The sequence below is a fragment of the Phodopus roborovskii genome, unplaced genomic scaffold (genome assembly GCF_943737965.1).
Source record: "Phodopus roborovskii unplaced genomic scaffold, PHOROB, whole genome shotgun sequence".
Taxonomy (NCBI): domain Eukaryota; kingdom Metazoa; phylum Chordata; class Mammalia; order Rodentia; family Cricetidae; genus Phodopus; species Phodopus roborovskii.
The window spans coordinates 24,396,166-24,409,628 of record NW_026126558.1 but is presented as its reverse complement, the minus strand read 5'-3'; the positions used below and the strand labels follow the sequence as shown (position 1 = coordinate 24,409,628).

General features: G+C 41.8%; 1 protein-coding gene across 1 annotated transcript; it reads left to right on the top strand.

The window, feature by feature from the left end:
* LOC127234729 (CKLF-like MARVEL transmembrane domain-containing protein 2B) lies at nucleotides 1-13,143 on the top strand. Its single transcript, XM_051201824.1, has 5 exons — nucleotides 1-301; nucleotides 403-561; nucleotides 11,737-11,838; nucleotides 12,402-12,667; nucleotides 13,122-13,143. The coding sequence occupies exons 1-5, from the start codon at nucleotides 134-136 to the stop codon at nucleotides 13,141-13,143; spliced, it is 717 nt and encodes a 238-aa protein (XP_051057781.1). The 5' UTR covers nucleotides 1-133.
* The last annotated feature ends 320 nt before the right edge of the window (nucleotides 13,144-13,463 follow it).

Here is a 13,463-nt window from a genome sequence, read left to right as displayed (position 1 = left end):
TTCTTCTGTCTCAGTGGTCAGTTGAGCGCTGCCCTTGAACAGGTCTGAAGACACCAGGCTCTCTCTTGAGCTGGGCCTGTTCAGGGACTGCAGGCGAGGCTGGGCGGTGAGAAATTGAGAACTACTGCTAACTATGGCAGCACCTCCGCCTGGCCGGGAAGAAGCCCAGAAGTACAAATCATTACAGCCCAAGGATGATGTGGGCACAAGAAAAGGGTTTCGACGCTACAAGTGGGAATTCAAAGACAGCAATAGAGAATTCTGGACGTCGGGACACGCCGAGGTCAAGGTACTGACTTTGGTAAGCTGAATGGGAAGTCTAGGGGTGTCTGTGGAGGGGAGGGCCTGAGAAGACAGGGAGAACCTCTGCAGCAGCTCAGATATATGTATGTTTCCACCCAGGCCTTCATCATCGCTGGACTACAACTCTTCGAATCGGTGGCCACACACCCGATTCTGATTCTGCTTCTCACTATGGAACTGTCCTTCTTCGCTTTCTTCATCTTCCTTTACTCCTTCGCCATCAATAGATACATGCCCTTTGTCTACTGGCCTATCGCTGTAAGTAAAGACTGTAGGAAAAGGAGGTGCCAGTCACATTCAGGCACCTGGAAAAAGACAACCTCACCTCCACTGGTGCTCAGGCTGGGAAGCTGGGTTGGAGAAGGGAAGCCAGGCAGAAAATGCTCCACCCAAACCTAACTGTGTTGGGTCAAAGAAAGAGGGGCCAAGGCTTTCCTATCCTCAGAAATACCCAAAGTTGTAACAACCAGCCATTTATGCTAACAGCTTTGCTGGCATACACCTCATTGGAATATCATTCCAGGATTCAAAAAAGAAAATCAAACTCTGAATAAACCAGTCAGATAAAGTGAAGCAATGTCTAAAACAATGTCAGGTCTCTAATGACCATAAAGAATGTTTCATGAGCATGGTCCATCAGAAACAGTCATACAATGGAGTGAGGCTGAGCTGGGTAAGTCCCTGGAACATTCATTCCTTTGGTCCCTTATCTGAACCTCAGGGACTGCAACAATCTGTAGCGAGACTGGCTACATGTAAACTTCTTGCCATCACAATTCATCATCAATAGCAGTCAGAATAGGAAGGTAAGTAGAGCAGGAACCTGGAAGCAGGAGCTGATGCAGAGGCCATGGAGGACTGCTGCTTCTGTCTTGTTCCTCATGTTCTCTTATAGAACCCAGGACCATAAGCCCAGGTATGGCAACACCCCTAATTGGCTGGACCCTCTCATATCATCACTAATCAAGAAATGCCCCACAGCTGGATCTTATGTAGACATTTTATTAATTGAGGCTTCCTCCTCTCTGAGGATTTTAGTTCCTGTCAATTTGACATAAAACTGGCCAGCACAAGGCCCTAAGCCAAAGCCAAGTAGAGGCTTAGGAAGTCAAGACAGCATCCTAGAACACTGCATTCATAGGGAAAGATGGAGAAGGAAGACATACACACTTTGCCAACACAAAGAAGCGCAGAAAACACTGATCTATACTTGACCTGTGGGAGTCGGGAGGGAAGGGGCAGGAGTTCCTTTTGATGATGTTCTAATTGCATCCTCTTAACTCATAGCAGAAATAAATGCAGAACCACAGCCAAAGCATGAAGAGATCTGTGATACACTTGATTGTAAAAATTCTACAAACTATGAATCAAAATTTGGCAAACATGGTCAATGTTTCAATAACATATGTGTAAAATCCTGACACTCAAAACCCAAATCAGGAAGACTGAATGCACGGCCATCCTGAACTCAAAGCAAAAATTCTGTATCAAAAAATAAATAAATGAAACAAGTTAAAAGATTAGAATCCTGGGCCTCAGAGAGTATAGATGAGCTGAGATGTAAAAAAAAATAATCAATGCAGTTTAAATAACTGCAGACAAAAATAAGATTATAACACCCAACAGTGGTGGTGTATGTACATCATTAATCCCAGCACGTGGGCAGTAGAGTGCAGATTTCTAAGTTAGAGGACAGCCTGGACTACAGAGCCACTTCCAACACAGAAGGGCTACACAGAGAAACTCTGATCTTAAAACAAACAAACAAACAATAGAAAGACTATAGAGACAGAATAAACAATTTTTAAAGTGCATAGTTTAATGTCTATAATAGAGAAACATAATTCTTGAAGTAAAAATGTGAACAGATGAGTTAAAAAGCAGAACAGGGCCAGTGAGGTTGCATACATCAACATCCCAGCACTCAGGAGGCTGAGGTATGAGGCTCAGGAGTTCAAGGCCAGCCTGTGCTACAGAGAGAGTTTGAGGCCAGCCTGACACAAAGCAAGAGCTTCTCTACAAAACAAAACAAAAATGTGATGAAGTTAGAATGTCTCTAGAGATTGTTCCATATTTAAGAATACTTGTTGCTCTTACAGAACTGAGTTCAGTTCCCAGCCCCATATCAAGTGGCTTTAGGTCTTCTGTGACTTGATTTTCAGAGGATCTGGCCCTCTTCTGGCCTCCACTCACACTAAACACACATAAGATACACATATATACATGCATGCAAAACGTTCACACATATAAAATAAACAGAATGAGTGAGCAAATCAGGCACAACTCAAGAGAGAATTAATGAATTGAAAGGTATGGGAGAATTAGCTAGAACTAATCCTGAAAGATAAAAAGAAGAAATATGAAAGATGAGACACAGAATACAAAAATCAGAATTCCATAGAAGAGAATGGAGAAGAAACATTTAAAGTGATACTTTCTAGATTTAATGAAAGTGATATCACTAAATATGACATAATAGAGAACCCCAAAACTCTATCCCTCCACGGTAGCCATCCTTTCAGAAATCTTATTTGTAACTTATAGCCACCAAGAGAATGTTTTGTTGTTGTTGTTTTGTTTGCCTTTTTGTTGGGCTTTTGATTTGCTTTTGTTTTCCAAGACTGGGCCTCTCTGTGTACCCCGGCTTTCCTGGAAGTCACTCTGCAGACCAGGCTGGCCTCACACTCAGAGATCTGCCTGCTTCTGCATTCTGAGTGCTGGCATTAAATGCATGAATCACCATTGCCAGCCAAGAGAATGTTTACTGAAGAAAGAAACTGCTAAATCACAGTGAAAGACCATTGGGCATTTTAATTTAGCAGGCAGCTGAAGAATTCAGGTTCAAATCCACATTGTAGGAAATGACTGAAAGTAAATGAAGCATCTACCACCAGATGGTGATTCTACCATTTGGAAGGTTGAAGCAAGAGCTCAAAAATGCAAAAACCAGCCTCAGCTACAAAGCAAGTTTGTGGCCAGGTTAAGCTGTACTGTGTGTTACTGGTGGTGGTCTGGCAAGGTGTTTTTCTGTCCTTGGCTTCCTATTCAAGTTCAGAGGGGAACAAAGTAAACAATAATCTATTCCATTGAACCCTTTGTAGCTACACTTTCAAGACTGACAGCAGCTACATGAGTGAAGGTAATCAAGGGACCCTGTTATTGCTTGGGGCTTCCTTCAGTTATTGTTTGGGATTTCCTTTATGGAGTTCAAGTGAGGGAGGAGTTTGGTTACAAAGAATGTAATTTGGGGTCTTTTCTATGAAGACTAATAGGCTTGGACTATGTAAGCCCTTGCTCACAGGGCATGTCCCTTCCCATAATGCATCTGATTTTAATCATATGCAACCCCAATTATGAACAGGCATAATATGGTGAATAGGGAATTCTTCCTAAAAGTTCTCTTAAAAACAGTTTTAGCTTATTACACACACACACACACACACACACACACGCAGAGAGAGAGAGAGAGAGAGAGAGAGAGAGAGAGAGAGAGAGAGAGGGAGGGAGGGAGAGGGAGAGAGAGGAGAGAGAGAATTTAGGCTGATCAGCTTTCCTACATTGCATATGCCCCTCCAGAGTACTGATTAAGTTTGGTAGAAATTGTCCAAGTCCTTAAGTGTAGAAGAAACTTATTACATTAGCAGTTTGGTGCAGGTGGGTGTCCTAGGTAGCTTACAGGTTGTTAGTTGCATTGTTCTGAGAGGACTGTGCATGCATAGTACATGGAACTGAGTGTTCTGGGATGCCAAATGCATTGTTAGAAGAGGGATGTGTGGAGCTAGAGAGATGCTTCAGTGGTTAAGAACACTGACTGATCTTCCAGAGGACCTGGGCTCAATACCCAACACCCACATGGCAGGCAGTTCACAACCATCTGTAACTGTAGTTCCAGTGGTCTGACACATTTTTCTTGACTCCTCAGGCACCTGGTACACACGTACACAAATATACACAAGGTAAAACATGCACCTAAATACAATAATAATGTATATGTTCCCATATTTCTTTTTATATACATTTTATATACATGAGACCCTCTAACAAAACAATAAAATCAAAACTACAGATAACCCTAAAATTGATAAAAGAGGAAAAAAAGATCAACAGTATTAATTAAGAAAATTAAAAATTCCAGGCGTGATGGCCAGGCTTGTTATTCCAGAACTCAGGAGATAGACGCAAATGGATCAACTGGGCCTCCGTAGTGAGTCCCAGGACAACCAAGTTATATAGAAAAACAATGCAAAAACAGAAGGAAGAGGAAGAGGTAGAAGAGACCAAAAATTTGTTTCCTTGAGGTAAAAAAGGAATATAATATACAACCCTTAAATGGAAAAAACAAAGAAAAATAGTGCATATGCATATGCACTATGCATATACATAGAAGGCTCGGGCCTTCTAACTGAGGCCTGATGGGATCTGGGTTGGTCCAATGCTGGTTTCCCAGCTATCTGTCTAAGGTCTGTGAGCTCCCTTTTGCTCAGGTCAGCTGTCTCTGTGGGTTTCTCCAGCCTGGTCTTGATCCTTTTGCTCATCACTCCTCCCTTTCTGCAACTAGATTCCAGGAGTGCGGGTCAGGGTTTAGCTCTCGGTGTCTGCTTCCATCAACTACTAGATGAGGGCTCTAGGATGACAGATAAGGTAGTTATCAATCTCATTATCAGAGAAGGTATCCTTTCCACTGTTGCTCAGATTGTCAGTTTGGTCATCCTTGTAGGTCTCTGGACATTTCTCTAGAGTCACTTTTCTCTTCAAACCTATGATGGCTCCCTCTAGTATGGTATCTCTTTTCTTGCTCTCATATATTCATCCTCCGACTAAATCCTTCTGGTCCTTCATGTTCTTCTTACCCCTTCTATTCTCCCCTTCTCTTTCTCCTAACTTCCTCTCCACTCACTGCCCCCCTCCCAATATACTCAGGAGATCTTGTCCTCTTAGAGTCATCCTTGTATTCTAGCTTCTCTGGTGGTGTTAATTGTAGCCTGGTGATCCTTTGCTCTATGTCTAAAATCCAAATATAAATGAGTAAAAACCACATTCCTCTTTTTGTAACTGGGTTTCCTCACTCAGGATGTTTTCTTCGAGTTCTATTCATTTGCCTGCAAATTTCAAGATCCCATTGTTTTTATTTTTTTGTTTTTTATTTCCCCCTGCTGAGAAGTATTCCATTGTGTAAATGTACCACATCTTTATCCATTCTTCAGTTGAGGGGCATCTAAGTTGCTTCTAGGTTTGGCTATAACAAATAATGCTGCTATGGACATATTTGAAAAGATGTCTTTGTTGTATGAATCTGTATCCTTTGGGTGTATACCTAAAAGTGGAATTGCCAGATCCTGTGGTAGATTGATTTCCATTTTCCTGAGGAACCGCCATATTGATCTCCAAAACTGCTGTACAAGTTTCACTCCCACCAGCAGTGCAGGAGTGTTCCCCTCTCTCCACATCCTCTCCAGCATAAGCTGTCACTGGTGTTTTTTATTTTAGCCATTCTGACAGGAGTAGACTTGCCTTGATTTACATTTCCCTGATGGTTCATGATATTGAGCATTTTTTTGTCTTTCAGCCATTTTGCATTCCTCTATTGAGATTTCTCTATTCAGTTCTGTACCCCACCTTTTGATTGGATTATTTGGTATTTTGGTGGCTAGTTTCTTGAGTTCTTCATATATTTTGAAGATCAGCCCTCTGTCAGATGTGGGGTTGGTGAAGATCTTTTCTAACTCTGTGGGCTGTCATTGTCTTGTCAACTGTATCCTTTGCCTTACAGAAGCTTCTCAGTTTCAGGAGGTCCCATTTATTAATTGTCAATCTTGGTGTCTATACTACTGGTGTTATGTTCAGGAAGCAGTCTCCTGTACCAATTTGTTCAAGGGAAACTCCTACTTTCTCTCCTAAGAGGTTCAGGGTGGCTGGATTGATGTTGAGGTCTTTGATCCATTTGGACTTGATTGTTGTGCATGGCAATAGACATGGGTCTATCTGCAGTCTTCTACACACCATCATCCAATTGTGCCAGCACCATTTATTGAAGATGCTTTCCTACTTCCATTGTATAAAATTTTAGTTGCTTTGTTGAAAATCAGGTGTTCATAGGTGTGTGGGTTATATCAGGATGGCATTTAAATGTTTTAATATTAGTACTCCATTGACATGAGACACTGTTGCTCCTGACAGCACCGTGCACTTTCCCGAAAATATGTTGGACACTGTTGTTGCTCCTGCTGGAGTTCAATCTCGCCTCAGCTAATGGCCTGTTGGGCATAGAATTGCCCCCACCTTGACCACTGATTTGGACATGCAGTCCTATGTGCTTGCAGGAGACAAATATAGAAGACTGCTTGACCTTGCCAAGTCAGGGTAAGACAGCCATTCTATTTCCCTGCTGTTGTTGTGGTCTGTCAAGTTCTCTTGGCCTTAGCCAAATCTGAATGTACCAACGTCGCTATGAGACCTAGGGTGACTGTTCAGGTGGCTTGCTGTTTCTGTCCTTGCTGCACCTTTTGGAAGTTGTCCATCCGCATTTCCTGTCTACTCTAGTATTGTTAATTTCCTTCTCAGGTCTTGATGAGGTTAAAGATTAAACTATCACAACTATTATTCTCTCTTCCTAGTTAGATATATTAGGTACTAGACTTACGTTTTCCAGCTTAGGACAACTCTATTGTAAACTCCATTATGCCCTCACCCTAGGACTAGATATGTAGGTCATTTTGTTCTCGATTTTCCTTTTCTTAGAACACACTTGTTATTCACTGTTTTGTATATAGTTTTGTATTAAACCTAAATCTTTTCTTTAGACTAAAAGGGGAATTGTAGTGAGGTAGTCCTTCTGTAGCACTGACCACGCCCATTGGGGGTGGAGCGATGGGCGGAGGTGACCTGAGAAAGGAGGTCGGAGGGGGCCAGGAAGGCGCTCTTTTTCTGGCGTGACTCGGACAGGAGAGGATCGGGTTAAATTTCCTGGTGTTCATCTGTCTAGGTTGTAAGTTATTTCTCCCTGAATAAACATCTATTCGGCCTATTTGTTTATCCTGATCCTTATTTACCGCAATAGATTCCAGTGGTCTTCCTGTCTATTTTTATGCCACTACCAACCTGTTTTCAGGACTATAGCTCCATAGTAGAGCATGAAGAAAGGGGTTGGTGATACCTCCAGAAGTTCCTTTATTGTATAGGGTTGTTTTGGCTATCCTGGGTCTTTTGTTTTTCCATACAAAGTTGAGTATTATCCTCTCAAAGTCAGTGAAGAATTATGCTGGGATTTTGATGGGGATAGCATTGAGTCTGTAGATTGCTTTTGGAAAGATTGCCATTTTTACTATGTATATTCTACTTATCCAAAAGCATGGGAAATCTTCCCATTTTCTGGTATCTTCTTTAATTTCTTTCTTTAAAGATGCAAAGTTCTTGCTATATAGGTCTTTCATTTTTTTGGTTAGCATTACCCCAAGATATGTTATGTTGTTTGTGGCTATTTTAAACAGTGGATTAGTACATTTTTTACACTCATTTGAATGGGCATTTTCGTTGTCAATTGTAAAAAATATCCCATATGTAAAATTCATTTCTAGTCTTTACATTCCATTACACTACTCTCATTTTCCCTTTTCTGTCTTTTTAAGGATGTATAATACTTTCTGATAGGGATTCCATCTTGAAATCAGTTGTGAGAGTAAGTATAAATGTGGGGCTGGGTGTTGGTGGCTCATGCCTTTAATCCCAGCACTCAGGAAGCAGAGGCAGGAGGATCTCTGTGAGTTCAAGGTCATCCAGGTCTACAAAGCAAGTTCCAGGACAACCTCCAAAGCAATACAGAGAAACCCTGTATTGAAAACCAACGATAATAATAGTAACAATAAATGTGGGTAGTAGTGGCACATGCCTTTCATCCTAGCAGTCAGGAGACAGAGGCAGGTGCATCTTTATGAGTTTGATCCTAGCTGTCTCTACACAGTTTTCCATGACTGTCAGGGGTACACAGACAAATTCTGTCATGAAGAAAATTTACAAAAACAAAGAATAAACATAGGACTTCCTTAGTATGAAAATATGGACTATGCCAGGCTATAATAGTGTATGCAATTAATCCCAGCACTTGGGAGGCAGAGGGAGGAAGATCTCTGTGAGTTCGAGGCCAGCTTGATCTATAGAATAAGCTCCAGGACAGCCAGAGTTACACACGGAGAAACCCTGTCTCGAAAACCAAAGAAGAAGAAGAAGAAGAAGAAGAGGAGGAGGAGGAGGAGGAGGAGGAGGAGGAGGAGGAGGAGGAGGAAGAGGAAGAGGAAGAGGAAGAGGAAGAAGAAAATAAAGACTAAAATGCTCAATAAAATATTAGCACACCAAATCAGGCAATGTATTAAAAGCAATGTATCACAGTGAAGCAGCATCTATGTCAGGAACACAAACATGTTTTTGTCTTTAAATTCTATTAATACAGATTTACAAAAAAAAGAATATTGTAGTTTGCAGAAAAACTATTTGGTAATGATCAACACTCATTTTAAAAAATTAAGAAACAGGCATAAAGGACGCATTCAGTCTCAACAAGAGGTATCTACCCAAATCTTCAACAAACATTGCATTTTTTTTTTGGCAAAATCTTTATTTAGAAATCCTGCTAATTCCTTCATCTTTTTAAAAAGATTTGTTTATTGATCATGTATAACTGGTCTTCCTGCATGCCAAAAGAGGGCACCAGATCTCTTTGCAGATGGCTGTGAGCCACCATGTGGTTTTTGGGAATTGAACTCAGGACCTCTGGAAAAGCAGCCAGTGCTATTAACTTCTGAGACATCTCTCCAGCCCTTTCTTGCATCTTTTAAGCTAAAATCTGAGTAAAATGTGACAAGAAAACCCAGGTGTGTACAGATTGGGATGGTGAAACAAGGATTGCTCCTATGTAACATGAGCCTCCTCACAGAAAACACAGAAGACTCTGCAGCCACCATAACACTATGAGTGATTAAGGTTCCCAGAGACTACAGTGCTCCCCCATGGCAGCAGAGATCAGTGAGAAAATGTGACCTTAGAACAATGTGGAGACTACCAGGTGTCTAAAAATAAACCTTCTGAAAGACAAGTTAAACTGGTTAACAGACATGAAAGGAAACCCTAAATGAATACTTGCTGTATTCCTAGGTATAATATTACCACATAGAGATGGCAGTTCAATTCAGAACTGAGTTCTGAATCTACAAATGTCACTGCAGAGGAACAGGACTTTCTGTGGAACTTTATGAGGTGATATAAAACTCTTTGGTCAGTAGCGACTGCAAAGACTGTGTAACCAATCAAAGCACTGAGAATAAGTGACTGTTGGACACTCAGACACAAGAAGCATATCATACATCTCCCTTGCCAAGGCTCAGGAAATATTCTCCAATAGGTGATCTCTGGCTTCTATACATGATTGAAGTGGCTGTTACACTCTTGAACTTGCAACAGCTGTGATGACATAAAGATTTGGCTAATTAGCTCCCTTCCTGGAAGGTGCAGAGGCTCATGTCCTCTGACCAAAGATTTATATGTAGTCAAAGACTGATGCAGAAAGGAGAGAGATTTTTTTCTTCAGTAGTGCAGCCACTGGTAAGGTGCCTGTGCTTCTGTATACAAATCCTCACTATGTTCTCCAAAATGACCACAGTGAAAATTACTGGGACACACACACACCTCAAGAGTGCAAAGAGAGACAAAGAGAAGGTGACAGGGAGAGGGGGATAATGTAATTGATCACTTTATTTACATGTATTAAAATATAATGAGGAGGCTGGAGAGAAGACTCAGTGGTTAAGAGCATTGAATGTTCTTCCAGAGGACCCAGGTTCAATTCCCAGCACCTACATGGCAGCTAACAACAGTCAGTGACTCTAAGATCTGACACTCACTCTCACTCAGCCATGCATGCAGGAAAAACACCAAAGCAAATAAAATAAATATAAATAAATTACTAAATTAAAAAAAACATGAGCTAATAAAAACATTACAAATAAAATTTCTTTGGAAAAATGAAAATGACTACAAGAATGGATTTGCCCAATCAGATACCAGATTTACCCGAAGCTTTGGTGCTAGATCATGGATTAACTAATGGAATTGTTACAAATGGAATGTTTGTGTTCTCTATGGATTCATGTCCTGGCATGGGGCCTTTGAGGAAGCAACTAAGAATAAATAGAAAACTTAAGGTTGGGATCATGATCCAAAACCATTAGTAGCATTACAGGAAGACACAGGTTATGTGATGTGTCTCCAATGAAAGGTCATATGAAGATAGAGAGGGAAGGGCAGGTGTCTACAGCCAGCGAGAGTGCTTTTTCTTGGTCTTGCAGCCCCCACACTGTGAAAGGATAAGCATCTGTTGTTCAAGCCACCCAGCCTATTTTATAATGATGTGTTAAAGTAGGAGGAGATCAGAGAATCCAGACTTATATACATACTGTGTCTTATTTAAGACAGAGGTAGCATTGAAAGCCCTGGGACAGCAGCTGGAGTGTTGGCTGCTCTTGTAGAGGACCCAGGTTGGTTTCCCAACATCCAAGCAGCCCACAAGCTGTTGCAGCTCTAGTTCCAGGGATTCCAATGCCATCTATGGTATTATAAAGCAACACACATTTGTTATGATTACATACGTGCAGGCAACACACTCAAACACATAAAAGAAAAGTAAACAAAACTCTTTTCCTAACACAGTTGGGCAGAAAGTTAAATGAGAGTACATAGGGTTATTGGCAGAAGAAAGTGTACATCCCACTAAAATTAAAAACAATTTAAAATTTAGACATTCTAAGGAAAAAAACAAGTAATAGAAAATGGGACAATGGACATAAAAACATAGAATTTTGGTTGCTTTTATGCTGTGTTGGGGGAAGAAAGCTTGTATGTGGTAAAGGAAGACCAAATCCCCAAGGACTGAAAAGAAAAACATTGATGAAGGAGGAAGCAATCAGGGAAGGAGGTACAGGGGAAAGGCAGGGTTCGGGTGAAGAAGGGAGCTGCAAGGCTCCCAATGTGAAGTCAGAGAGCAAGAACCTCCTACCTGCAATTCTGCTGATGGAAACTCCAGAGAGGAGAGCACAGAAATGATGAGGGGAATTAACTAACAGAGATGCCATGAAGTAGTCAGTTTCTGCATTTATTTACATGAATACTGATAGGCACCAGATACCTGGTTTTGTAAGCCAGATGGTATCTTCTGTCTTGCCTGTGCTAACAGCAGTTAAGTTTGGACTGTGTTCTACACTCACAGAGGCCAGCAGGGAGGCACTGATTGTTCTGCTTGGCCAGAAACATATTTGACTTTGTACATTTTGTTTTAAATCATTGGGGTGGGGGATGGGGGTTGAACATGGTTTCATGGAGGAAACTGTGTTGTGTTTGGGGTGGATGAGGCACAGCTATCTAAGACCAGCTTATCTCTTCCACTTTCAGGAATTCTTCAATGACTTCTTCTCCTTTGTGTTCCTGGTAGGCGGCATAATCTTTGCTGCAAAGGCTAGAAATACGATGCCAATAGCCTACGTATCAGCTATGGTGAGGTTTTTCTGCTAAGCTATGGATTTCCTCAAATCACTGCCACATGAATCCTAGGGTCAGGGCCTGGGTTGCAGCTGAGTCTCTGGAGGGCTGGTCTAGCCTGATCTATGGCACTGTAAAAACCTTCCTTAGTGCCACATGCCTACCTATAATGGTGGCACTCAGGAGGTAGAAACAGAGGATCTAAAGTCCAAAATTCATCCTTGGCTCAATAGTTCAAGGCTAGCCTGGGGTACATGAGACAAACAAAGAAAACTTGGTGTGAAAACAAATCTAAGAAGCTGGTAAATGTTTCTAGTGAAGAAGACACATTTTTAAAGATGGTGTCTAGGAAGGCAGCCAAGTTACCTGTGATCCTTATGAATGTCAAAAGAAAGGAAAAAGAAACAAGCTGAGGGGACACTGGGCATGAAGCCTGGGAGAGCAGTGTGATGGAGGCTCTGGGATTGAGGCCTTTAGGGGTGCACGGTGCCTCAACTGTGATGATAGACCAAGGAGGGAATCTGTACTTTCCTTCTGTGTTAATAATCAAAATAATGAAGATCCACTTGTTTTCCTAGATCCTTATGGGAGTTGCTGCATTTTTTTCTATTGTCGACCTATGTCTTCAAAGGAGACACCTCAAAGGCAAGAAGCTCAGAAAGCTAGCTCTGCTTGCTCCAGACAAGGACGGCAGGATGCCAGACCCAAAGCTTCAAGCCATGCTGGAAGCTGCCAAAGAGGAAGAGGAGGCAAGGTTACAGAAGGAGAAAGAAGAGAAGGAGAAGGAAGAAAAAGAGAAGAAAAAGAAGGAGAAAAAGGAAAAGAAGAAGAAGGAGAAAAAAGAAAAGAAGAAGAAGAAGAAGAAGTGAATAGGCAGGAATGGCATGAATGGCAGCCAGCTTTGTGGCCTGGCCTTCCTACACTCTCCCCTTGGTGGCCTTCTAGTCTACTTTCCTTTGCCATCAATAAACACCTCTTGGAAAGTAAATTTCTTTTTAAACAGATTTTATACTAGAAGTTGAACAATAATTTGTCCAGTGCTCTTCATCCCACAGAAACTCCTAGATATGTGAGTGCTGAGGGCAAGGCCCCAAAGGGATCATGACCCCCACCCCCCAGGTTGAGAACCACTGCCCTAGATGGTCTAGCCACCTGAAAGGGAGTCATCTCCTGCAGGAAGACTCCAGCAGACATCTAAGGGAGAGGATCTGTAAGGAGGAGCCTGGAGTCCTGAGCCAAAGATGGAGAAACGAACAAATGGTGTTCTTCTGAGTGCATGGCAGACCTTCTCATTTCAGATGTGTACAGCACAGGAGATAGCACCAGGTTCTTGTCTCAGGAATTCAAAAAATTGAGTCCAAAGACAAAGGCTGAGTTTTGAAGGGGACTGGAGATGGTTCTATGGTTAAAGTATCCTGTACTTAAAGAGGACCCCAGGTAGGGTGGCTGTCAGCTAGCTACCTGTGCAACCCCACTCAATTCACATACCCCACACAGCATACACACACATAAGCCTTTAACAAAACATAAGAAAGCTTAAGAATAAATATTTAAAATTTTGGGGCAGAGGGACTAGAGACATGGTTCATTGGTTAAGAGCACTGGCTGCTTTTCCAGGGGACCCAGGTACAGTTCCCAGC